General features: G+C 45.6%; 2 protein-coding genes across 11 annotated transcripts; one reads left to right on the top strand and one right to left on the bottom strand.

Moving 5' to 3' along the window:
- Positions 1–204: 204 nt before the first annotated feature.
- Positions 205–3540, bottom strand: SWI5 (SWI5 homologous recombination repair protein). Its single transcript, XM_052814373.1, has 6 exons — positions 3398–3540; positions 3238–3286; positions 2897–2949; positions 2599–2720; positions 1394–1488; positions 205–921 (listed from the first exon to the last, which is right to left on the bottom strand). The coding sequence occupies exons 3-6, from the start codon at positions 2939–2941 to the stop codon at positions 857–859; spliced, it is 327 nt and encodes a 108-aa protein (XP_052670333.1). The 5' UTR covers positions 2942–2949; positions 3238–3286; positions 3398–3540; the 3' UTR covers positions 205–856.
- Positions 3541–4632: 1092 nt separating this feature from the next.
- Positions 4633–25300, top strand: GOLGA2 (golgin A2). Of its 10 annotated transcripts, none has more exons than XM_052814322.1 (28): positions 4633–4772; positions 6122–6244; positions 6631–6711; positions 10174–10308; positions 10925–10968; positions 11107–11170; positions 11644–11703; positions 12175–12255; positions 14036–14074; positions 14592–14654; positions 14891–14984; positions 15642–15748; positions 16295–16353; positions 16636–16777; positions 18324–18413; positions 18594–18701; positions 18801–18888; positions 19393–19736; positions 20544–20657; positions 20947–21171; positions 21456–21555; positions 21643–21731; positions 22355–22508; positions 22650–22717; positions 23285–23387; positions 23646–23752; positions 23945–24113; positions 24220–25300. In XM_052814322.1, exons 1-28 carry the CDS (start codon positions 4725–4727, stop codon positions 24468–24470), a joined length of 3150 nt encoding a protein of 1049 aa, XP_052670282.1. In that variant the 5' UTR covers positions 4633–4724; the 3' UTR covers positions 24471–25300. The 10 variants fall into 10 exon arrangements, 9 of the variants coding, with proteins under 9 accessions (XP_052670282.1, XP_052670281.1, XP_052670280.1 ...); XM_052814321.1 differs by having other exon boundaries at positions 19390–19736; XM_052814320.1 differs by having other exon boundaries at positions 15612–15748.
- The last annotated feature ends 1718 nt before the right edge of the window (positions 25301–27018 follow it).

The raw sequence follows: 27018 nt of genomic DNA, 5'->3' as shown, positions 1-27018 counted from the left end.
ACACTGCTCACTTTCACAGTGACTCTGCATTTAGAAGACTAAAGGTAATTCTGCACCTACCCATTACTGGGTAGTGCTGCCACACTGTCTCCATTAAGAGTCCTCAGAAAACACTTGAATAATAGATGTTATAGTTGTCTCGGAATATAGTTTTAAGAATTTGTTCCCAGGTTCATGCAATGTTTTATAGGCTCTTAAAGTGAATTACTGAGAAATGTGATAGCTGCTTTATTGAGACTGGCCAGTTCAACACAACTTCACATTTTGCCATTTACTACAGAAATGATACAAAACCTCTAGATACCAGAGCAGTTAAGTACAAAAATGCAGAACACCCAGACTTACCCAGATTTGATCATAAAACAAAACAAAAACCCCAAACCACCACAACTTCAGCCTTCTTCCCTCCCTACTTCTGAGGGTTTTTTCTTTTCTTTCAAAGCAGCTATTACATGGCACATTTGTATGCCCTCGCTTCCTCTATCCTTTCTGTATCCAAATAGCCCCTGGATGCTGTAGAGAAGCAAAGGCTCCACGGGAAGAGTCTTAACATCAACCGGAATAACCACCTTTCCAATTAAAAAAACAAAACCAAAACAATACTGTTCATCAGGCAGTAGACAAAATTATCCAAAGTCCTACATCCCTTTCCCACAAGCAGGAAACAGTTGACAGATTCAACAACTTTCATGTTCCAAAGCTTCTTAGAAATAAGGCTGTTAACCCATACTCTGTTGCAATTCTACATACATACTTCTGAGGCCACCTTATGTCAGTTCTAAACTGATATGGCACCAAAACGTAATGGCCCAGTAATAGTCATTTTTGCAGGATGTGGCAGTCTGCAGATTCAATACTAGTCGCTAAGCTCCAGATCGTATTCAGGGTAGAGCTGCTTTGTAGTAACCCCTCGGATAACAGCTAGAAAAGAAAGAAATACCACTGCTTTAAGGACAGTGCACAAGGATCAGATCAGTCAGAAAAGCTGTGTTTTCCTGCCAGTAGCCCCTAACTATCCCATAGAACCTCCCATAGCTAAGAAACCAATCTATGGTTTTGCAGCTACGCTCCCCACTTGTCTCAACACTTTTTTTAAGCATATGAAGAACAAAACTGACAAAAATTGGTAAGACTTATCAAATTTTGGTAATCCATAACACAGACTAAAATACCAGTAAATGACGATTATTACACATGTTCAGTTCTAAAAACATCCCAAGAAAATAATGACAGAAGCGTTTGTGCTTATGCAAGTGATTGGGTAATATAAGCCTAGAATTGAAGAATCTTTAAAACAAGGTCTGCCTTCATGGCATAGTAGCTTCTCTCTCTCTCTCTCTCTGTCTATATGAAAACATTGACTAAGTAGTTCAATAGCTTTCCCCTTCCTTACCCAGCTTGCCCAGCAGCATCTGTCCAGCATCTTTAATATCATTATACTCATGGAGCAGAGAGATGTGCTTCTCCAATTCCTCCAGGCTGTAGCCTCTGTAACAATAAAACCAGAAAGGTCAAAAATGACACAGAGGGATTGCTGCTGCTGCTGCCACTACCGACCAAGCACAGCAAGGATATTTGAGATACCCAAGCCTGGCATGTCAAAAGCAGAACCTGAAGGCAGCAAGTACAGTTGCTGCAAGTCATAAACATGAAAGCTACAAATGAGCTAATCCTTATTTTGATTTTTTTTGCCACATCAAGACTTACCAAAAAAACCAATCCACCCGCATTCTCAGAATCAAGTAGAAACAGGAATAGGCTGTGGTGAATTCAATTTATACGTATCTCTAATCTGTAGCTCGGGAAAAAAAATTAAGCAGGTCTGTTTATCCTTGAGGATAAAACAAAAAAGCTTTGGAACAGCCTTTGTTGTTTTACCACTTCCATTCTGTGCACTACACGTTATCTTAGAAAATATCACTCCTTCGCAACAAATAACCCACAGAGATTCCCTCTCTTTAAAAATCAAGCAGCAATTTTATCTCAAAACAGTTGCTAATAAGCAGCTGCCACAGTGTGTCATAAGAAACCACAATAAAACAGTTGCATTACCCTGTATGTGGCACTCCTCATGCCACAGTGTTCTATAGGCCACTTGCCTGGAAAACACCTCTGGTTCTTGAACACAAAGGTTTAACCCACTCATCTCAGACACAAAACAAGTGAACACTTGATCAAGATGGAACAAAAAAGGAAACAGATTTATCTGGGACTAAATTTGGCAGGTCATACAAGTCATGATCTCAATTTTAATTCTCACATGAACAAGCTCTTCTGGTAGCACAGCACGTTGTAGTATCACGATGGTTAAAGCTGTTCATTCCCGGTTTATGCGCAATTACCTCTGGGGTAAAGTTAAAATCCTCTTATCCAAGCTCCTAGTAAAACTTGTTTTGCTTTACCAAGTAAACTGGAAAGAATTCCCTCTTGTCTTTAACAGGTCACACAAAACAACCCTGTAACCAACATTGTATAGCACCATGATAAAAATGGCATAAAAGGTCAGCTTTTAGCTGTAATTCCTGGACCATACTTTGTTTTAAAAGAACAAAAATAATTGAGGCATCACAGTGAACAGTGAGTTTGCCAAGAACATACTCGGACAATAATTGTGCAATTTCTTGGTCTAGAGCAAGGTCCTTCTGTTTCAGCTCTTTGATTTCATACTGCAGGGCTTCTTTGTTGGCTCCATTAGGCTGGCAGGACCTTGGAGACAGGATCTGTAGAGCACAGAAGACATTTAACAATAACTCAGCCCTGGATAAGATGCTACAGTGCTGGAGGGAACTAGTCAGAAAATACTCTATGTGTCACTGGATAAAAAAGGAGAAAAAAGGAAAGGAAAAAAAAAAAATCTCCTGGGCAGGGAGGGAGGAAGCTCAGGTAAAATATTTACTAGTTTATGTAACGTTAGCCTGCTCCAGATCACGTTCGACAGCATTCTGTAGGCTTACAGCGTAAAGCAAAAATAAAAAATAAAACCCACAACGTGACTTTGAAGAGAAGCTCCCAGGGCGACGCAGCGCTAAACCGGGGGGCCGGCGGCTACTCGGGCAACGAGCAACTTCACCCTCCCGGAGAAACTCTCCCGGCCAGGCCAGCCCGGGCCGGGCCACCGCCCGCCGCCGGAGCAGGCCCCGGCCCCACGCCGGGAGGAGGCAGAGGCCGCTCCCGGTGGGAGCCACCGAGCAGGGCCCACCTTCCCTCCCCGCCCCTCCAGCCCGGGCGGGGACTCACCGGTGACTTGAAGCCGGCAGTGCCGCTGCGCCGGCCGCCACCGGAGGCCCTGGCAAAGCAGAGGGGCGCCGCGTCAGAGGCCGGTCACCCCCGCCTCAGCGGGGACACGGCCCGCGGCGCAGCGAGGGAGCGGAAGGGGCAGCGGGGAACCGGCTCCTACCTCCTCGGCAGAGCCCGCGGCGGTGGGGGCGGGTGGCGGGGCGGGCTGCGGCCCGCGCCCGGCGGGACCCCCTCGGCCAGGGCTGCCGCCTCCCGCCGGACCGGCGCGGACTGCCCCGCGGGGCACGCCGGGAGTTGTAGTCGCCCGCCGCCGCGGGGCACGCCGGGAGTTGTAGTCCCCTCCCGCCGCCGCGGGGCACGCCGGGGCGGGTAGTTTCCCCCTGACAGGGCCCGGCGGCGGTTCCCGCGCCCGAGGCGGCGGGCAGGGCTGGAAAAGAAACTTCCCCGTGTGAAGCTGCAGGTGACGATTAGGTGAGGCAGAACGTAATTATCCCAATTACCACAGCCCAGGCGATTACACTCGGTGCCTTCAAAAAAACGCCTCAGAACCACCTCAACCCTGGGGCTGCAGCCTGGATGGGGTCTCAGGGAGAAGCTCCGAGGGCCTGCGGGGTCACTCACACAATTATTATTTTTATAGGGGAAAAGCTGCCACCGCCCAAGCCGCCGGCTGCCCCGTGCGTCCTGCCTGGCTGGAGGAAGCGCTCGCTGACAGGGCAGCGCAGCCGCTGGGTGTGCGGCCATACCCTTAGAAGGCCCTGGCCCCGCTACCGAAACCTTACCACGCAAACCCCGTGCAGGTTCTGCGACCAGCACAGAAGCAGCCTCCTTCCCGTGGCTCTCCTGGCCCGGCTGGCAAAGGTAAACGTGTCCCTGAGCAGCGCCAGGCACTGGCGGCAGCCGTATCCGATTGCCTGGGCTGACCACGCGAGCCAAACGCCGCTGCTGCCGCACTCGGAAGGTCAAAGGACTTGGGAATGGGATCACAGGCCAGCAAAACCCATTTGGGAATGGGATCACAGGCCAGCAAAACCCAACCGCCTGCGCTAACCGTGACTTCAAAGGCAGAGCGCGGACATCAAAGCGATGCACACAAAATAGAAAGCTATGCAGATTTGTAGGACGTGCCCTACAAAGGACGGGGGAAGCCTGCCTAGCTCCCCGGGCTGGTTTTAGCCGGGCAATTGAGTCAATACAGGAACGCGGGGCAGCGCAGGCTGTCCCACAGGAGGAGGAGGGAAGTGGGGTAGGGTATCCCACACACAGGAGGAGGGGAGCGGGGCAGGGTGTCCCCCAGGAGGAGGCGGGGAGGGGCAGCGCCGGTCGCAGGGGCGGCCCTGGAGAGGAGCGGCCGTTGGGCTCGGCGGGGGCCGGGCCGCCCCGGCGGGAGCGCAGGCCTGGCCGGGCCGGGCCGGGGCGGGGCGGAGCCTGGCGGCCGCCTCCGCCGCTCCCCGCCGCGGCTGACGTGGCCCGGGAGCGGGGCGGACATGGCGGACGGCAGCAGGCAGAGCAGGCTGGCGGCGGCCAAGAAGAAGGTGAGGGGCCGGCGGGGGACGGGACGGGCAGGGCAGGGCAGGCGGCCGCCGCTGGGTTCCACGGGCCCCGCGCGGATCGGAGCCGCCGGGCCGGGCCGAGGTGGGCCGAGCCCGGCCTCCTCCCCCGAGGGGCGCAGGCCAGGCCCGCTCGCTGCCGCCCCCCCGCTCGCTCCGGGTCGGGCTGCGGTGGGGGCCGCCGGGAGCCCCCGTGGGTCCGGCGCTGTGGCCGAGCCTTCCCGGCTAGCGGCCGACCCCAGCCCGGGGAAGGCGGTCGGGGAGAGGCCGGGCCTGGGCTGCTGCGGTGCTGTGCGGTCTGCCTGGTTTGGTTTGTTGATTTTCCCTCCCCCCTACCCTCCCTCCCCCCCCTTTTTTTTTCTCTTTTTCACCCCCCCCCCAATTTTTCCCCCGGGGCGGCTCGGCCCCGTCCGTCCCGGCGGGATGCGCCTCCGCGTCAAAGTCATACTAATGGGAAAGTGTCCTGGAGCAGTTCAGGCTTCCATTTTGAAATCCTCCGAATAATGGGATCCTTCTTACTTAATTAATTTCCTCACCTTGACTCCGACCGGCGGCTGCAGCCATGCCCTGCCCGCCCGGTGTCTGGCGCAGCGGGGGGGACGGGGGTGTTTTGTCTGAAACGGCGTGGCGGGGGGCTGGTGGAAGCGGGTCATTTACATAATTGCTTGGGACTCACTTGGTTTGGGGCTAAGGAGTTCAGTAACATACACAAAAACGCTGGAAAGCCTACCAGGATTCAAGTTACAGCTTATCAGACTAGCTTTTCCTGGGCGAGGTGGATATGATTTAAAAATCAGTTGTAGATTGCTTCTCCTCATATTTCACACTTACTACAGTAGCTGTATTAATGTGTTATCTGCAGGGATTGTCATTTTCCATCTTAAAATCTTTCATAGAGTGAAGATCTTACTATCAGGCACTGCTTTTTCATTTTGCATTCAGGATTAATTACCCCTTACTAATTTTTCCTTATTGCTCTCAGTTATAACCCTAAAAAACCCCCAAAATATTTCTTCTAATCTCCTTTTAGTTGCAGTACGGAGTACCACATTGTTTTCTAAGAACATCATTAGCTGTATACAAAAGTTGAACATTTACAACTCTGAGCCTCTTGTCATAAACCCATCACAGCAGTTCTTACTTTACGCTTCTCTGGACTTGTTTTGATTCCCCCACCCCCATAGGGACAAACTCATTGAAGAGGGTTTCTCTTGTCATTACACTTGATCTGTCTTTTTACCCAGTGGAGGTTTTCTTTTTTTTTTTTTTTTTTTTGACATTATGCTTATAGAAGGCACTTTCTGTTTGGACTTCAGATTATGCTTTTTTCACAGCTGAAGGAATATCAGCAGAAGAATAACCCTGGAGCAACTGCAGGAACTAAGAAAAAACGCAAAACTAAAGAAGGCAGTAGACCCGAGACTCCCACCAACGATGACCGGCAGCCTCCAGAGAACGTGAGTGTCTCATTCCTTCTTCCAAATCATTTGCCACCTCCTTGTTCTTTGGTTTCCCGAACATCATGATTAGAGCCGGGAAAGGGTTATGCTGGTGTAATAGATGAACGGTGTAGATGCCTGTATCGGCAGTGTATGAAATGCGCTACAATAGTTAGCAACTACCTCTACTGGAAGGTGTACACTAGAGTCTGGGTATGTGCCGAAGTGGTGGCTGATCATACAATGTTGTCGTGCAACCCTGGGTGTGTCCAGAGCTGCTGTTTTGAGGTGCATGCTCCTAACGAGCTGGAGGATGCTGGTTTCTTTGGCTACCTTTGATTGACGTTTTCTCTCTGTCCTTTTCTGAGCCGTTTCTCTTTCCCCTTTTCTTTCGCCTCCTTTAGATTCAGAACATTCTGAAGGTGCTGGTGTCAGACCTTAACCGCTCCAATGGGGTAGCCATACCCTCATTGGACAAGAGGAAGGTGAGGCAGTGCTCGTGTCCCTCGCAGTGACTCACTCTCCCTACTGCATGCTTCGGGTTCTGTTTACACTGACCTCGATTTTTCGGATGGAGCCTTGTCCTGACATATCCACTGTCAGTCGCTTGAGTTTTGTTGCTGTTTTTATTAACATGGAGCTATTTGTTACCATGCATTTCCATTGCTCGTAAGTGCTTGTTTCCTTCTGGTTTGTGTCAAACTTAACATGTGAAAAAGTGAACCTTGTCAAAAACACTTCCTTGAGACAGCTGAGCTTTGAGGAAAACCAGGAATTTGAGGTGAGGCAATAAAAACTAACCTAACCGCTGAGGAAAACTGCACTCAGAAGAGGTAGTGTTTCCATAGTCTGTATTTCTCCAGTTCTGTACGTCATTGCTTTATTTCCTAGAGCCTCATTTCTGAAGGGCATGTTTCTGCTCATCTCCAGGCAAGCAGCTGCCCTGAGTAAGCTGTATAGTTATTCCAGCCAACCCATTTTATGACAGGCGATGAAATTTGCGCAGGTGATGTACAGTCTGGCAAGCACCATGGGTTTAAATATGTTTAGGCAGGAAGTCAGATAGTTCAAGTCAAGCATTTACAGGCTTTAGCGTCTTCATGTTCCCAAGCTTCTGAAGAGGAAAGGGCAGGAAATATGCCAATAAGCAAGAGAAATGTGTTCAGGAGCAAACATAAACAGCCTTTTTTGAAAATCTGTTTTCAGTCAGTCACTTTATTTAAATAGGGCTCAAATTGTGACAGTGACTCAGGGAAGTCAAATTTTGTAGCCCAGAATTCTCTTCCCATTTTGTTGTACCAAAGCTCTGATTTTTATTTTCACTTGCATCATTTTGGTAGCTTATTTCCCTACCATTGTTTCAGTTTAGTTGTCATAAAGTAACTCATTATTATATTTACTGCATATCCATGTGTCTGCAGCAATATAACTATAGTAATCGCCAGGGGTACCAGATAGATGCAGTGAAACCTGCAAGATGGAATGGAGTTCACTCTGAATTGCCTTTGTATCCCTTTTTGCCTTTTTTTGTGTGATAATACAGCAGCTGTTCTGTCCAACACACAGAGTGAACAGCAGAAGGTTCCTCTGACTGGATCTTGTATGTGTAGTTGCATATCAGTTCAACTTGAGTAACATGAAGACCTATTGCCAGCTTTCAGGGTCCTGGATGTGCCTGTCTAGCATCAGAAAGCATGTATCTTGATTGAAGTTTCACTCTTGACATGGGGACTATTTTCAGTTAATACTTGTAAGCTCAGTTTAAGTTAGATCTCAGAGAAAGAGACTTGGTTCACATTGGAGGGTAAGGTGAAGATGGGTGGTCCAGTGCTGTTGCTGAGATGGCATTTGGTCTTGCAATGAAGGCCTACCTGTGTCTACAGTATTAGTCCTGTTCTGAAAATGGAGAATATATTACTTCTATTCATACTTGTTTACCTGCCCTCCTCCCTCCCCCCCTTTTTCCCCCCCTCTGTTTCCTTAGCATGGAGAGATACATTTTGATCTGATTGGCTGTTATGGAATTTGTGGATTATTGTGTCTGGGGTTTTAGGAATAATTTGAAAACTAATTTTTAATTGCAATATGTAATGAAAGAAAGATTTCTCTTTCCACTTGCCCTCTTGTAAAAATCCTGAGTCAGGAAAATGTTGTTCAGAAGCTCACTTGGCGCTAATAGGGCAGAAAAGCTGATTGTTAGCATCTGAGCTATTGCTGCCATTGGTGTCTTAATGTGAGGCAGACCCCTCCCATCTCACCCACTTCAGCTTTCTTGGCTGTGAAACACAGAAAACCCAGCAAAATAGGAGCCTTTGTGTGAAAGCAAATGGATCCTACTATATGCTAAGATGAGCAGAATTACTGACTTTTTATTCTACATTATTAGAACCTCATAATGCATAATTTCCAGATCAGTGTCTTGCTCCTAACTCTGCTTCCAACAAATTCAGCTGTTCAAATAGTGTTGTTGTTTTTTGTTTTGGTTTTTTTTTAAATTTATTTCAAAATGCTTATTGTCGAGGAAGAAGGAAGGGGTTCTTGTGGTTAAGGCACGTTACTGGTTTTTGCATCTTGAAGCGTTAAGCAAAAAGAATGTCCTGATCAGAAGAAATTAAGGAAATGTTTTTGAGATGTACTGGGGAAGGTATTCCTCCTGTCCATCTGATGTTCTATATTGATGAGTGTCTGAACCAATAAAGGTGAAGTAATCTGTAACTGGAAGAAGTAAGGGAAATCCTGACCTTCCTGTAAGCACCTAACATACATTGCTCCTTGAGAGCACAAGTATCTCTCCTGCTAAAAAGAGATTGACAAAATTCTATTTGTTTTCCTCTGCAGTCTTCCAGTTTACTGCTTTCATTAAATCTGTCTTCACTGTTACTGTATTCTCCCTGCTGCTTGATTCATGAGTGAAGTGCTGAGCAGGTAAACAGGGAATGCCAAGAGAGAGATTTCTTGTTTCCTGTGAAGTGCCAAGAAGGAAGTGACTGAAGTAAGAGGGAGCTCTTTCAGATAGAATAGCAGAGAGCTGCAATATATTGGCGGGGTCGAATGTTGACAGATGATCTCATTTGCCTCATAGTGTTGTTAAATGCTGACTTACCGGAGCTGGATGATGAAATAAAACAAATTTCCATAAAATGCTAGAACACTGCTCTGGGCCTTTATGGCTTTCTGATGCTGTATAAGATAGATGAAATTGTCCAGTTCACTCTGGCTTGGTAGAGGTGTCATCAGATGCTATTCATCCTCCCACAGAGGCTAGATGAGAACTTGTATCGCTCTCCAGAAATAGTTTTTTGGCCCTTCTCTTTTCTATTTAGATTCTTCTAGTCATGGGATTCATAGCTCCATCAGGGCCACAGGCACCTGCTTCCAGCCACGCTGAGTTTGGCCTGTTGATGAATGTCCTGTTTCTAAAGTTGTGGTTCATGGCATGCCACAAATTTCACCGAGTTTTAGACAGAGCATTTGAGTTTGACTAACCCAGTTTTCAAGTAGTCACTAACCTGTTCTTTTCCATCTTAATTTGCATACAGTGATCAGTGTTTTCCCCAGACACATCTTGAAGGTAGTGCTTTTCAGAGTGACTACCATCTGTCTTTGCCCTCGGTTGCTTTTTGGCAAATCTTTTGCAGTAAATCTAGTGTGTGAACTTAAGAGTTGGGTGATGTTATTGCCCCATGTTAAAGAAGCAAGTTTGATTATGGGACACGGGTTCGTCAGACCGGGTCTGAGAGGGCACAGGTCTGGGACTGTTTTTTCGTGGGTTGATGCAGCCACTTGTTTCCTCTGGGGAGAACACAGATTCCTTTCCACATGTTTCTAAATGATTGATTGTTTACATCTGTCTAGTTTTCACAGGCAGATCACGAGGTGATGTGTTCATGTGTGTTTTCATTCATTTTGCATGAAGGCTGTAATTCCTGTGATGTGTTTTGTGACAGGCATACTTTGACAGTGATGTTGCCACTTGTAATGCTGAACAGCTTGCTACCGATGTCCCTGTGCTATCTAACAGCAACAGTCTACCTAGTTGTGGTTCTGTTCTGCCTGCTCCCGGGAGCATGCAGCTGACACAGGTTTGTGAATTATCATGAATATTGCCATTGAATCATTGAATATTGGTTAGCGATACCACTTTTTTTTTTTTTTTTTAAGAAAGATAATCTTCATAAATATGACATGACTAGTTCAGATTTTCTCCTGTTAAAAATACTACATTCTCCACTCTCCCATCTAGTCATCATCTGTCTGTGAGAGCAGGGAGAGTACTAGCGTGTATATGCCCCTGTGTCTTCCAAAGCTGTTTTCCTTCCCCTTCTCTCCTGCTTCATTAGCAAAGAGTACCCTTAATGAGACAGAGGGTCTCCAGTCACTGTTTCCGTTCACTACTTAAAGATTCAGTTGAAGTTTTTTCTAGCAAAGTGTTAATTATACTGATAAATAGTAACAGCAAACATAAAGCCTCTAACACTTAAGTTTTTCCATTCCAAGAAACCCAGGCTCACACCACTCAGAAATTACATGTAAGCCAGGACTGAGTTGGTGGTTTTAAGTTCATCTTTCTTTGGGAAGCAGTAATTACAGGTGCTGTGGAACCTGAGCCCAGATGCAATTAAGTCTTAGTGACACATTCACAAATGTGACTCCCATCTTCTTTTACAGGCTTGTAAGTTTTTGTGTTTCAATCCACAGATTCATGAACCTGAGGATCATAAAAATGCTTTGGATGAGAACAGGTGGGTGTCTGTGTGTGTTTATCAAACAGCTTTGCAACAGGATCCCAACAAATTAAGGTTTTATTCCTCCCCGGTGCTGTTCTGATTTGGCAGTTCTCTGGGAGAAATTTTCATTGCAAGGTCTTTCTTTGTTTCCAGGTCTTTCTCGTCAACAGAAAGTCTCCGCCAGTTGTCTGAACAACTCAATGGCCTGGTTTCTCAGGTATGGCCTTGTTTTGATCCATTTGTCCTATTAATTCTCTTGATGTTTGATGTGGAGCTTTAGGCAATCAGTTGAAGAAAACACCCTTCAATCTCAGAGGTGTCTGCAGTCATCCTACTAAAGCATATGATATTTAAGCATTGAGAAGCAAAAAAACCCTGTTTTAGGAATGTAAAATTTCAGCAGTAGGAAGAAAAGCAGAGTGGGATGAATGAACAGCATGTATTCATGGAAAGATGTATTCTTGATTTAGTGGAAAAGAATCTGAAGTCAATCTGCATAATTCACATCAGCTTGTCACAGGGGTAGTCTGCATCTATCCTTAGCCAGAAAAGTCTGTTTTCTGTGCCTGTGTGTGGTAATTTGAAGTGAAAGGTGCTATAAGAAGTACTACTGTGATAGTCAGTTCTTACTTAATAGTGATTTGTTGCCTTGGGAAATAAAACTGACTTACTTGACTGGTTTACTTCTAGTCTACGTCGTATGTGAATGGGGAAAGTGCTGTTTCTCCCACAAATATTAAGGAAATGGAAGTAAGTTGTTCTCAGTCTATCTTCTTTTTTTTTCTTCTTTCTTATTTGCTGTTGATCACTTATTGGGACTCTGTGGTTACAGCAGTGTTAATGAGGCCTAACTGAACACACAGTTCACATCACTGTCTAGTGTTGTCTTGTGCTGTAATTGGGTAGTTGTGATCAACAGTAGGAGGCAGGTATCAGAGGTGTTTCCAGTTTGGGGACTGGGGATAATCTGGCTTCCATGCAACTGCAGTTCTTATTTCTGATTCACTTTTATGTCAAAACGAAGCCTTGGCAGAAATGGATAAAATATGTTGACGTCCCAGCTGCTTTTATTGAAACCATAGATTTCGTTTTGTTTGGAGAATCTGATTATATCATACTGTGATAATGATTTATTTTTCTGTCCTTTTTAATTATTGCTTTTTTCCTCCCCTCCTCCTCTTCTGCTCCTTCCTTTTTCTCCTGTCTGCATGTGCCCATCAGACACGTTACCAGGAGCTGGCAGTAGCCCTGGATTCCAGCAATCTAACTAACAAACAGCTCGTTACAAAGATAGAGGAATTGGTAAGAAACAATCCAACCAACCAGTTTGACATTGTCTTTGCTGCTCCTCCATGCTCTCTGGGTATCTGCAAGGTTATGGGTTCTCTCATAGTGCCACAAGGAAGGCTGCTTACACAGCACTTTGTAAGGAACAAAATGGGCTGTATGGAAAACCTGTTAAGAGGATCAAAATCTAAGGCCACTTGTGAATGTATTGGCTCATCTGAGGAACAAGAAATTAGTTTTGTTGTTTCCATTTAAGTATGCTCTGTTGATCTCATCATGCTTTCCCTGGATGATAAGCATCCTGATAAAACAGCTATGTCTGGTCCTGGTCTGAATCCTTGAAATACAGAATTCTGGTGCTGGCAGCAGTGTGAAAACCTGTTTCTGCAGGTGTGATGCTGTTCTAAATGTATCAGCAGAGTGGGAGCAGTAGGTCTAAGAGAGAGCCCCGGGGCTGGTTTCTGATCATATCCTCAGCTTCTCTTGGCACGATGAATGAACTGCTTTGTCCTGTGGCCTGCATGGATTCCTGCTGCTGCTTTTCAGCCTTCAGGTTTAACACTGCAAGAAATGCAGCTAACTGGACTTGTTTCAGTCTGAAAAGAGCCTTTCTTGTGTGAAATACTTTTCCGCGTTTTGTTTCTCTCTAGAACTACACTTTTCCCAAAGTTCAGCATTTCCCAGTGTACCCCATGACCCCTCTTCTTGTTTTATTTTTGGTTTCGGGTTATTTTTGTTCCATTCTGTTTGTCTTTTAGCTGGCCTGCAGAGGTACCTGGTATAGTGCATTGCCCACCCAAGATTCTTCTTGTTTGGCTGCTTTACTGTTTGCCTGGAACTATGTAGGGCCTTTGCTCCATTTGTGGTCTTGCCTTTGCTTTTCCTGGTTATGTTGTGCTCTCGCATTGCTAGAATCAAAACCTCTAACTCATCACCCTTCCATCTGTAGTCATGTTTCAAAATGCATTGAAGTCATAGTAGTAAAGAAACAGCTTGGCCAATGTTCATTCTTTGGGAAAGGGAAAAAGTACTAATTAATGTAGTTACTTATGAGGCATCTGTGAGAAAACTGCCAGGGGGATGACAACTGCAAATGGCAAACACAGCAGCACAGTTTTTGTGGCGGCTGCCACTTTTGCCTCCTTCACTTCATATCTAAAGATATACTATGTACAGTCAACAAATCTCCAAATACTTCACCCGTAAGATTGAAATTGGCTAGGACGCAATTATCCCTTTTCTTTGCATTTGGCTTCAGCGCTCTCTTACTACCTTTTGCAAAAGCCTGCCGACATAAGTGCGGCTCTACATGACTTAAAGGCCAGTTGTTAAGTGGGATAAAGGTCTAAGGTCTCAGTTAAAGGAAAAGACTATGGTTTTTGTTTGGTGTTTTTGTTTTTTTTTTTTTTTTTTTTGTAAAAGCATTTTTGGTGATTATCCTAGTACACCAGGATTACTGCGATTAATTGCATAGATGTGGGATGCAAGTTTAATTGAAGTTGGTGGATGCTCAGATATAAATATACAGGAGTTTCAGTAGTGGTATTGGAGGACAACTGTGGTAATGTACTGACGAATGAAAAACGTATCTGGCATATAAAGTATATTAGTGAAGGAAGCCCCAAATCTATTATTTTTAATAGCTAAGATGAACTTCCTAGTCTTCTAAAGAAGGATAACGGAAATTCTGTTTGCATTAATTGAGCATGTATACCTACTTCATTAAAGTGAAAATGTGTTTCAGCAGTATGAGAGTATTTTCTCTTAATATTGGCACATCAATTTTCTTCCATAGAAACAGCAGAACCAAGAAGCAGTGAATCAGCTGGAGAAGGTAAAGCGTGTCCTATTTTTGGGTAGATACAGAAATAACTATCTGTTTTCTCTGAGGAGTAGAAAGCATAGTGGACTGTGGCACAGGCATATGTGATCTTGTCTTATGTTAGATTGAGTTTCATTTGTAGCATAAGGTTGAGTATTTTGACTTCATGAGTTAGGCCTGGCAGGTAGCATTCTTAATTTGACAAAAGCTAGTATTTAAATGCTCAAGTATTGGAGGAGTGCAGTGGAGGCAGGAGATGACAGTTTAAGTCCTTGCTAGTAGCTTGCATTCCAGACACTGCCACATTTATGCTAGCAGTGATTGCGCTATGCTGTCATTACCATTCTAGGATGGACAAATAATGAAGTAGTTCAAATAATGGAAGACTGAAGCATGTCTTTAAAAATACTGGTATCATTTAGATGCTGGAAGTACTACCAATGAATTACTGCTTTTTCAGTTTGACATAAAACAACAAGGGTTAACTATTTACATTTTTGTGCTGAATAGGCATTATTTATTTATACAGGAAAAGAAGGAGTTTGAACAGAAATTTTCTAAAGAGCAAGCAGCACTGAGGGAACAGCTACAGGTAAGGCAGAGCCTCCATTACAGTAGTATCGCCTGGCTTCTGCTGTTTCTGGATTACTGACCACTCTGTCCTGGAAGCCATGAGTCCATTCCTTCAGGAAAACTAGGAGGGTCAGTCAGCCAGACTGTACTTAACTGCAAGAGCTCTTTACCTTTACTGAATGATCCTTTTGAGGCAACAGTGATGTTGCAGTTACAAGCAAAGTTTAGCGCTGAGCTGATTTTCCTTTCCCAAAGGTTCATATCCAGACTATTGGAATTCTAGTTTCTGAGAAGTCTGAGTTGCAGACAGCCCTTGGACATACTCAGCAAGCTGCACGGCAGAAATCAGGTAATTGACTGAGCACTCCAGCTCAAGCTGTTGGTTAAACTGTGGATTTCAAGTCACAGGCATGATAGTTGCTGGCAGCCAGCTCACAACACTCACTGACTCCTTAATGAGCAATACTTGGCACCGTCACTGCTTCTGTCATCATAGCTGCCCCCAAATGGGAGCATGTTGATCCCATGGCAGTTGAGGTTCTTTTGTGCATCACTAAAGCCTTGTCAGCCCTGTTTGGGCCTAGTGACTACCCCACACTGTTCCTTTCTGACTTTCTTCTGATTCTTTTAGAACTTTGTTCCCTCTTCTCTGCCCTCCCTCCCACACAGCTGTCATGTTAATGTAGGTTTTACCCGAGCCTTTCATTCTGAACTAAATTTGATCAATTCATTCTATTAAACCCAAACCAAACAACATATTGTCTATTGTTCTGCAAAGGAAGTTTCATCATCTCCCTCTAAAAGTGAGGAAGGTAGTTACAGAGAGCTTTACTGCCCAGAGTTGCTAGTGATTCACCTGTAGAGTCAGGAGTGGAACCAGATCTACTGATTTACAAAGGTCTGTACTGCCTGCAGAGCTTGTTGACAAAGTAGAAAGTGCTGTTCAGCCAGTTCCAAAAAGCTCTTTGTGGTCTAGCCTCAACCGACTCTGCTCTGACTTGTTCAGGAGAAGCTGAAAACCTTGCTGCTCGTTTACATTCATCTCGCCAGAGGGTATCAGAGCTAGAACGTACTTTGTCCTCCATCTCCATGCAGCAAAAACAGTCAGAGAAGGTAAGAGTCACCTCTGTTTATGCTTAACCAGCAGCTCTGCCTTTGGCTATTTGCTTGTCACTACACTACTGCAAAGTCTGTATTCCCTGCTTAGAGAAGAGGCAGAAATTAACCTTGTAAAGCCCTGTATTCTCCATGATCAAGGCAAACTTCCCTCAGGTTTTTGTGACCACTAATCATATGGTCCAGTTGGTGTCTTCAGATCTGGCACCTTACTTCATTAGTCTTGCCAGTTCCACACAACAGAAGCCTCGCTGAGACTTCATCCCGGGGAGGTCTCCATCAGACACTTCAGTTATTGGTATTAATCCAGAAGTTCGCAGAAATAACCCCATGTTCAGTTAGCAGCATTGCATTTGAAAGACTGAGCAGACTTATTCCTGGCAAATTCAGGAGGTTCTAAGCAAACCTGTCCTGAGGATTTTGCCAAAGTTATGACCTCTTCCACTTGAGCTGATCTGCTAAAGGTGAAATGAAGTATTTTTTTAACATCTTATTTGTTTGGCTAAAGTCTGTAGATGAAACAATAATTTCCTTTTTCTCCAGCATAATAAAGAGTTAGTGAAGGAGCGAGACAACCTGAAACTGGAACTGTACAAACGAAGGTAAGTCCATTCTGCTTGTTACTGCAGAGTAACACTACCCTTCTTAGTACAGCCACAAAACATAGCAAGGGGCACAGACCACAGGTAGTGACTTGGGAGGTTCAATATTCAATGTAAAAAACAAACAAATAAACAAACAAAACTACCACAACAAAAAGTCACTAGATGTGACATTTCTGTGATTCTAGCTGCTCTGAGGAACTGGATTGTAAATTTGACATGGACATCAGCAGACCCATAGTACATATAGTGGTGCCACTTTAATTTTTTTGTTTGTTTCAGCAAAAGTAGCGAGGAAATAAAGCAGCAGAATTCGGAGCTGTCAGAGAAAGTTCACTCCCTGGTTTCCAAGAATTCAGCTATGAAGTTGGATATGGAGGATTTGCATAAGAAACTGGAAATGGCTGAACTGATGATTCAACAGGTAACCAAAATACTTCTGGGATGTGAAGGCAGATCACACTGATCACTGGAAGACTTTGCTTCTGACAGTGGGGGCAAGACTTAACTCTTGTTTTTAAAGGAAGGCACAAAATCTCATCAAGACATCCTCTCAGTAAAAGGCTTTCAGTGAGGCCGCTGAGGAACAGAAAGTCTATATTCTAAGGAGTTGGAGCAGTAGATTGAAAGACATTGTAACACTGGTCTGCTAAAAGAATGTTATACAAGATGAGAGGGTGACTGAACGTACCAAGTGTGAGAATGCAGTGACTTTTCCTGCTTGTGTCTGGTCAGCATTTTGGTTACTCAGTTGTTGCGCAGTCTCATTAAGAAACCAGTTGAGTAGGGGTGGCGTTTGTACCCACCCTAGCAGAAGGTGGTGAATTGGACAAGGGCAACTTGAAGGTCAGCTGGGGAAAGTTAGGAGAAGCAGCCGGTTAGAAAGGGAATGCATGAAGCCAGCTGTTAGCAGTTCAGAGAGCAAGCCTGGTAGTAAGGTGAGCCTGTGAGGGAAGAAACTGCTCTTTTTTTCTTTCTTTTATTTTCTTTCCTTTTTTCTTCTTTTCCCTTCCTCCCCCCTTCCTCCCCCCTTCCTCCCCCCTTCCTCCCCCCTTCCTCCCCCCTTCCTCCCCCCTTCCTCCCCCCTTCCTCCCCCCTTCCTCCCCCCTTCCTCCCCCCTTCCTCCCCCCTTCCTCCCCCCTTCCTCCCCCCTTCCTCCCCCCTTCCTCCCCCCTTCCTCCCCCCTTCCTCCCCCCTTCCTCCCCCCTTCCTCCCCCCTTCCTCCCCCCTTCCTCCCCCCTTCCTCCCCCCTTCCTCCCCCCTTCCTCCCCCCTTCCTCCCCCCTTCCTCCCCCCTTCCTCCCCCCTTCCTCCCCCCTTCCTCCCCCCTTCCTCCCCCCTTCCTCCCCCCTTCCTCCCCCCTTCCTCCCCCCTTCCTCCCCCCTTCCTCCCCCCTTCCTCCCCCCCTTTTTTTCCCATTTTCTTTTTTTTTTCTTTTTTTTTTTTTTTTTTCTTTTTCCAGACAGTGGCTTAAGTTACACTTGAATAAAGCCAACTGCTACTCTTCTGGGAAAAGTACCGTGTGTCAACTGAACCAGCCTTGCTGCTTAGTCCACTGACATGTTCCAGACATTGGCTTTAAATTCCTGACATGTTTGACAACTTTTAAGGTCACAGGCTTTTATATCATCTGATCCTGGTGTATAATACATACTCTGGAAATGCACAAAGTTTCTGAGCCAAATTGTTTGATTAAAGCCTATTTTCTTAATAAAAAAAAAATAGTAAATATAAAGTTGGTAGGGAGGAGCTGCCTAGTTCAGCCTGTTTTACGGGGCTAAAATCTAAGCTTTTTTATTTTAATCCCCATTTTTTTGTTTTTTTGTTGAACTTCACTGTGAGTTGGAGTACTTTAAAGAACTATAGAAGGTTACAACATGGGTCATGTGGCAGGTTACTGTCAGGCAGAAGGCTACGCAGAAATTGAGCATTAATGTTGTTTTGCCATAACTTTTTGATTTTTGTTGGCAGTTCTCAAATCAGGCAGGGAGTCTGGATGCAAACCAGCAGTTGCAGATGGTATTGGAGGAGAAGGCGAGCCTGGAAACCCAGGTTGCTCAGGTAAGAGGTTGTATGAAATATGATCCAAATCTTGACATCTGTAGAGAAACTTTTGTGGCAGAATGCAGCCTGAGCTTTGCATTAACACTCTGGTTTCTTCAGGCTTTATCCCTTAAGCAGTCACTGCCAAATTTATTCAGCCAATATGATTTTCTTTGTATTTTATTTTATTTTGAACAGCTCTCAGAGTCACTTCACCAGCTCCAGGCAGAAAGAGATCAGTATGTAGAGAAACTGAAGGAGGAGCGGAGCATTTGGCAGCAGCGGGTACAGCAGCTCTCTGAGCAGGTAACATCAGGGGCAGTATCACAGCTGCTTTTGACAAATGCAGGCAGGAGCAAATGTACTGTGAACATTGGTTTAACTTTCACTTGTGTGGCCTTGCAGGTCCACACAATGGCAGAGGAGAAGGAGAAACATATGGCCCAAATTCAGGAGCTGGAAGCCAATGTTACAGAGCTGTTGAACAAATCAGGTAGGGCTTCCACAGTGGGGCTTCACATTGCAGAGTACCAGCTGGTTAACTCTGTCCCTGCTGTGCAGGAACTTCTGCACATGAAGTGCAAGTAGGTCCGATGCTCTGAAGCTGTGAAGGCAGCTGAAAGCCTGGTGACCCTAAGAAACCTTTCATCCTAGCAAACAAGTGAACTACTTCAAATAATTGACCAGCAGGCTGCTTATGTCTTTAGTATCTGCCTGACTGTACTGTCAGCCTCTCTGGCCCAGGCGTTTGGGAAAGCAGGATGCTCTTGCTAGGGCTGTGAGGGAGTTAGCAGCACATGGCAGGATGCTGTGCTTGGTTTTGGGGTAGTTCTCCTTCGTTCCTCTCAATGCCCTGCAGCGAGGATTGGATACTGTAGCTGGTGATACCTTCTGGGTCATATAGGTTGGGGTATGCTTTGCGTATGTAATAGTGATGTGTGTTACACAGACACCTAGCCCTTTGACTGAGCTGCTTTTGATTCCATTTCCTCAGCAGTTAAGCCCATGGACATTGAGCCTTCCTCACCAGCAGGGCCCACAGCAGCTGAGCTGAGTCTGCAGGAAGAGATACAGCGGCTGCAGCAAGAGAAGGAGGAACTGCATGGGCAGTACCAGGCCCAGGTCCGGGACAACGAGCAGCTGAGCCACCTCAACAGGGAGCAGGAGGAGCGGCTGCTGGAGCTCGAGAAGGCTGTGCAGCGCTACAACGAGGAGTCTGTGGACAGACAGCAGATCCTGGAGGACATGCAGAGTGACAAGGCCACAATCAGTAGGGCACTGAGCCAGAATCGGGAGCTGAAGGAACAGCTGGCTGAGCTGCAGAATGGGTTTGTCAAACTGGTATGTCTTTCGTGCATCTTTTCCCACTGCTTCCCTCACTGCTGCAATCCTTTTTTAGCACAGATGTAAAAAATGGGCAGAACCATTATCCATCTCTTGCTCTGAGGCTATGGATGCTCTGTCTTCTCTGTGATACATACTGCCATGCCAGGAGGTTCCCTGTAATTCCTTACTTTTTCAGGTGCTCTGGCAGATGAACCAGTATCTTTGTCCAGAGCAGTTTTCTTTTCCCTCTCATCCCCTGGCAGTCAGGCTGTTTCTTTCCCTGAGCATTTCTCCTGCCCTTTTACCCTTGAAGATAGCTGTTTTCTGTTCCCTGTATTTGCCCATGAGGAAGAAGTTCTCAGTGGTCTTCTCTCCTGCTGCTGTCATTCTTATGTCCTGGAGCTGAATCCTTACTCTTGCTTGCTTCTTCCGATGTAACAGCTTCCTCTTTGGGGCCCTGGCAAACTGGCACAGCGTCTAGCCGCTGATTTTTCTTTAGTCCTTTCTGAACTCCTGGGCTGTGTTTGGGATATTCATACCACCCATCTGCTTTGGAGCTGACAAGCTGTGTGATGTGCCAGGCCTCTTCTTGGCGCTGTCCCAGCACTGATTCCCCTGGCTCCTTCCTTGCTCTTCTCCCATCTTCTGAACCTTTTTTTAAGTTACTTACTGCTCTGAACAGTCAATTTATTGTCCTTAGTTACACCCCAGAATAACACAAGGGATGGCATCCTGTTGTATCGGGAATGAACATGGTTTATTGAGAGTATGCATTTATATGGGTTGGCACAATTTCCTTATAAAGTGGTATTTGTCTTGCAGACAAATGAAAACATGGAAGTGACAAGTGCCCTACAGTCAGAGCAACATGTAAAGAAGGAGTTGGCCAAGAAGCTTGGGCAGCTGCAGGAGAACCTGGGGGAGCTCAAAGAGACGGTAAGCAACAGCTGGTGGGATGGCAGGGCAGGTACGTAGCAGTTTACGCAAACTGCTGGCAACTTTCCAAACTTTGATGGAAGGATGGAAATTGGTGTTGTAATGATCAAGCTGGGAGCCTTCCCTCATCGTCTGCTGTCTGATGTGGGGGACCAGCATGTGGGGGCAGATGGTGCCTGCCTGCCTAGTTGGTGGCTTTGGGGCAATGTTGACAGTTTGGATCATGTCACACGGATCAGCTTTTCTAGCAGAAATGGTTTGATGTGATGGTTCAATCTTGTTATGTTAGCTGGAACTGAAAACACAGGAGGCTCGAGGTCTGCAGGAGCAGCGGGACCAGTACTACAGCCACTTACAACAGTACACCGTGGCATACCAGCAGCTGTCTGCCGAGAAGGAGGAATTGCACAAACAGTTCTTGCTTCAGACACAGCTTATGGATCGGCTACAGCATGAGGAGGTTCAGGGGAAGGTGACAGTGGAAATGCACCTGAAAGAGCTGCAGCAGACCAAGGTAACAGTAAAAAGGGGCAAGTGGAAAGATGGGAGGAAAAGTGCTTAACTACATTAAGTATTAATTAAGCAAAGGGTTGGACCAGATGATCGTCCGCAGTCCCTTCCAACCTGGCCTGTTCTATGATTCTATGATTACATCCTGTGCAATACAGGTGAATGATACTTGTCTGGAGCAGAAGCACTGCTTTTTTGTGTGTGTGTGGTGCTACTGACTGAAGATGTAGTGACTGTTTGCAGCCTGGCTTGTGCAAGTTTCAGTGATCTTGTGCTTCTCTCTTGCAGGAAAATCTGGAAGCTGTAGCTAAGGAAAACAAAGAGCTGCAGGCCCAGATCAGTCAGCTAGCAGCAGACCTGGATGGCAGGATCTTGCACCGGCTAGAGGGTGAGTAGCTGCAGCTGGTCTCTAGGGAGGAGGTAGAGCTGGGCTCTCTGGGGTATTACCTCCTTGTTCACCTTCCTCCTTTTACAGGAGATGGAGTTGAAAGTGAAGCAATGACTGAAGAAATCCAAAAATCTTCATTTGTGATCCCAGAGAAGTTTGAAAGCCATGAAGAAATGGTGAGTCTTAATGGGCGGAAACGCCTTTCGATTTAGTTCTAAACAAATGTGTAGAAAAGCAGACAGGTTAGATTGCAGAGATGTTCCACTGGGTGCATGGAGAAGGCTGTTGATCAGCTGTGATCCCTACCAGCTGAGCTGCAGTAATGAGGCAAGTGTAACAGTTCCTTGTGCATAACAGCAAAAAAATCAAGACTTCCGCAGCATCCTTGCAAGATAAGCTGGAAGTCTGGCAGTGGCTTTAATTACAAAGACAACTCAGCTGGCAGAGTAGCTCTTTAATTATAATGATGAAGTTCTTTTTAGTTTGGAAGGCAATTTGGAAAGGATGTCGAATATCTACTAGATTTTTCTGTAAGTACAGTCATAATTGGAAAATACTGCAGTCAAACAGATATAATGGGAGCTAGTTTTTAACCTGCACATTTGTACTACTTGGGAATGAGAAAAGATGCAGTAGTTGCTTGCTGCCTGATTTAGTTCCAGGGTGCTCACTTAGTACTTTGGTTTCATACCCATAAATAAAATGGGGTGCACTGTTGCTCTGTTTGTCCTGAGATGCACCATTGATCGTGCTTCACACAGGAGAAGCACTAATGTGCATACTCTGGAATTCTTCTTAGGTCGCTTTCTTGACATCTGCCATGTCCCAAGTGGAGGAGGAGCGAGAAGACATGAGGCAGCAGCTAGCTGCTCAGAAACAGCAGTGCAGAAGCCTCCTGCAGCAAATAGCAGCTCTCAGGCAGGAGCAGCAACATAACGTCACGCTGGGTGGAGGTAAAAATGTGGTGCAGTTTAGGGACAGCCTGAATATGGAGGCATGCCTTGGCCAGCTGCACTGGCCTCTGAAACAGACCCACAGGTTGTGTGAGTGCATCATGTCCAAGGAGAACTGTAAATTACACGTGTCATTTCCAGGTTCCACTATGGATACTGTTCCAGTGGAGGTTCACGAGGCTTTGAAAACTGCTATGGAGAAACTACAGGTAAGGAAAGGATCTCATCTTCTTTCAGCCCTGCTACACTGCTCAGCTAGACTTTGATCCAGTGTCAGACTCTTAAAGCACACAGACAAACCGTAGGGCAATAAGTAGCAGATGTTCCATAATACTAAGCTGCTTCCTAAAAAGCTCATCACTGCTTGTCTCAGCACAGGAAAGCTTGCAGCAGTAACTCCCACCCCCAGAGGCTGTGAGTGTAAGAGCCTAACACTGACCTGTGGTCTTTTTCTAAAGAAACAGCTGAAAAACAGACTTAATATCTTCACCCTGCTGGGATGAAGGAGGTGGTCTGCAGTCTTGGAGCCCAGTATGACCAGAGCTGTGCTGTCCCAGCAATGAGAAGGTTAAAAGGCACTTTGATTCATGCAGAGATACTTTTTTACACCTTCTCTCCATTCTGTTCCCTTTTTGCATCAAATCGGTGACAGGTTGCAAAGGCAGCAAGATCTGTTCCCTAGGCTCAGAACAGTGTGAATGGAGGGTGTTGTCTTTAACATAGGTATTCTCTGTACGTGAGCAGTTCAGATGATTGATAACAATTTTTGTGTTCAGTCCCGTTTCACAGACCTGATGCGTGAGAAAGCTGACCTGAAGGAGCGGCTAGAAGAGTTAGAACATCGCTGCATACAGCTGTCCGGGGAGACGGACACTATTGGTATGCTTAGGCAATAACAGTACAAGCTAAAATGTGCTCAATGCATTATTTGGGGAACAGAAGGTCCCCAACAGCTTTTGGAGCCGGAGCCCTCCAACTACCAAGCAGTCAATGTCTCCTACTGCTGCCTAACTAGGCTAGATCTCCAATCCAGGGTTGGATTTGCTGGGTCCTCATGCCACATAGTTCTATGCTCGTGGTAAGGCTTGTACCCCAATCTTGCTAACGCTTACTCCTTATGCTTCTCTTGTATTCCAGGGGAATATATTGCATTATACCAGAGTCAAAGGGCTATCCTCAAACAGCGACACCAGGAGAAAGAGGAGTATATCAGCAGATTAGCTCAGGATAAGGAAGAGATGAAGGCAAGGAATCTTTTCTGTAGTACTACTTCCAAGCAGGGCAGGCCTGGGGAGCACTTGCACAGTCCAAACCCTCGCATGTTCTTCAGCTAGCTTTAACTTTGAAACTGCTAATTTTGTGACAGAGGCAGGACTGCAAACTGTAGTGCAGTGTCTGTGCACATGTTTCATAGGCTTTCCTTTACTTTGGTGCAGATGAAACTACTGGAACTACAGGATTTAGTGATGCGTCTGGTCAGGGAAAGAAATGAATGGTACAGCAAGTATGTAGCAGCAGCTCAAAACCCAGAGCTGTTAGCAAGCCAGAATGAAAGTGTACTTCCAGTGGAGAGGCGCATTGAACTGAACGCTACCGATGGAGAAGGTAAGCTGCAGCCAGGATAAGTTCTGTAACTTAGAATAACCCAAGGTCTCACTGTTGTGCATGGATGCAAAGAGTTACGTGCCTGCCTTGTCTGTGTTCCTTACAGGGTTACGGGAAGTGAATTTATCAGATGAAGCAGAACAAGAGGCTGCTGTTCTTCATCAATCTGGTTTCTCTCCTATTGACAGTAAAGCTGCTCAGCCAAGCCAAGAGGACCCCACAGCAAAGCAAATAATGCAGCTTCTCAGAGAAATCCAGAACCCTCAAGAGAGGCTGGGCTCCCTGCTGGAAAACCCCTGCATTCCCTTCTTCTACCGTGCTGATGAGAACGATGAGGTCAAAATCATGGTAGTTTAAGTGGCGCTAAATCTTACTTACAGCAATTTTCTATGAGCCTGAAAGGACTTAACTGACCTGTATGTGCCCATACCTCTGCTCAGTGCCCTTGATCAGAACAGATTCTTAAAAGACATCAGGAAAGAGGGATTGCATCAGATGAACTTGAGCATCAGACCTCATCTTCCCTTTCTCTTTCTTCTGTTACTTGGTGTGCTTGGAGTACAGGCAGACTCAAACTAATCCTGGGAGGCAGCTGGTGCTGGCATTTCACCTGGGCCGGGTGCAGGCCTGGGGGAAGGGGATTCCAATGACTTCAGGCAAAATGACTTAATCCCTTATCCCAGCCTCTGCTGCCAGCAGCCAGCTTCACAGCAGTGACTGAGCAGCAGTTCTGATCCATCGCTCATGACTGTCATCAGCCTAGTTCCTTCCAGGGCTCCCAGAGTAACTAACTTATTCTGGTAACAAACTCTTTGAACTCTCAACAGGTTTTGTTTCAGACTATGTATCTTAAACTTCCCACTTCCTTCTGCAGACTGCCTCTTGCAACTGTTATCTGAAACCAGCCTTGTCAGTCTTGAACAGCCAAAAGATAGAGGCTCCTGGCTCACTGGGCAGCACTACAGACCCATTTATTCTCATGGCTAGGGGAAGGGACTGAGGGTTGCCTTTGAGTCTTTTTGGTTACTTGACAAAGCTTTATGTGATTCTTGGGAGTGGGGTGGAAATGTAACTGCACTTTGAAGGATGATGTGTTTCACTTGTATGTGTCTGAAGGTTTTATTTATTTTAAAAAATGGGAGAAATAAGTAAAAGGAAACCACTTAATAAACATGCTTTGTTTTGAATTTCTGGACTCTAGGGGTTCTAGTTCTCCATCACTCAACTTCCTCTTCTCCCATGTTGGTAAGGAATGCATTAGATGGGTGGAATCCCAAGATCGTGTGGCCCCTGTATAAGTTCCTGGGACACACATCAGCAATAGAGGTAGCACCTGGCACTGCCTTGAAGCTGTAGCCCTAATTCTAAGGAGAAAACAAAACATGGTGGGAGGAGAGAATCCCCTGCAGCAGCAGCAAAGCAAATCTCTTGGGGGTGTGCAAGTGGTGAAGTGAACTTGCATGTGGCTATCTTGCAACTAAATTTGCCTTTCAGGCAAGAAGTGCCTGTTCTGAGGATGGTTAGTTTCAGCAATGGCATTTTAAGGAAACCTGCAGGGGAGGCTTAAGGGACCTGACCATCACAGATGCGCAATCCAAACACACGAGCCTGGGCTAGTGCCTGCAGAAGCATGCACCACATCCCTGTTAACCTGCCACAATAAGAGAGATGCAAGCACAGGAACACAGTATCAATTTTTGGGTTTGTCAACAACAAAGAGAGAGACCATTCATTTCTCCTGTGTTCAAGTTGGTCAAGCTTCACAGCAGCATGGTAGAGAGCGCTTTTCTTCTACTGCCAGAAGCAGATTAAGTGTGGGTTGGTTTTTATTTTTTTTTAAATGGTTCATCTTGATGTTTCCATATATAAGTGAAAAAAGTGTACACAGAACAATTAGTGCTTTCCTGTGAACCCCCTGGGGAAGATGGACGATCTTTTTTGAAATCCTTTCATTTGTTGTCTGTTACTGGCACAACACAAGTGACACAGGCTCCCAAGCTCCTGGCTGCATGGGTCTGTGTATGTACTGCATGTGTGTAAAATGCTGTATATTCCTCGAAGAGAAACTGAGGCTTCTGCAGTGTTTATGGCTGCTCAGGCTGTTTGTAAATCTGTATCATAACTAATGGGGGCAGGGCTGTGATTTAATACAGAGCATTATTATAAATGGAATAAATATTTATTGGGTGTGCTACTCTAGTACTGTGAAGGAGACAAGACCAGTGAAGAAGGTCTGCAGTCTGTTGCAGAGGTGACTTAATCCTGTTACAAATTTTCTTTCTGAATAAATATATTCAGATTGGCACTGACTAGATGTATTTCTTCTGCATAGATCACCTTGAAATTTGGCCAGAAAAAAAAGTGAAGAATGAATTCTTTATTAAGAACACCTGCCCTGGCATCAATACCCTATTTCACTTGGCTTTCATGAATGTTTTCCTGTAGACAGACTACCAACAAGCCTGAGGCCTTTCTTCTTGGCTAGCATTTCACATCCAGACCCAAGCTTCAGCTTCATCTTTTACCCTGTTCCCTTTATGAGTGTTTCCCTGACCCCACCTTTACTTGGAGTGAACTAAGAGCAGGAACTACTATTCAGCTGACACACAATAGCTTTAAATTGGAGCAACTGAACCACCTTTGCACCTCTGATATGAGAAGTAGAAAAATGCTTCTTAAAGACCATAAGCACCAAACAACAGGAAACAGCTGTCACACTGGAAAGAGGACACTTTTTCTTTGACAAGGCTGTACATCCGTGGATAGGAGTTCATCGTGCCCGGCCAGGGTAGCGGGTATTCTCATCAGAACATACTTAACCTTTCACAGCCAGTAGATTCGAGGTTTCTGGTTTTGCAAAATAAGGCTCTAATATTTACTTGAATAAATACATAGTTTTGCCTTC

Source organism: Harpia harpyja, chromosome 19 (assembly GCF_026419915.1).
Source record: "Harpia harpyja isolate bHarHar1 chromosome 19, bHarHar1 primary haplotype, whole genome shotgun sequence".
Lineage (NCBI taxonomy): Eukaryota > Metazoa > Chordata > Aves > Accipitriformes > Accipitridae > Harpia > Harpia harpyja.
Note: the sequence above shows the minus strand (reverse complement) of the source record. Positions and strands in the feature narration are given on the sequence as shown.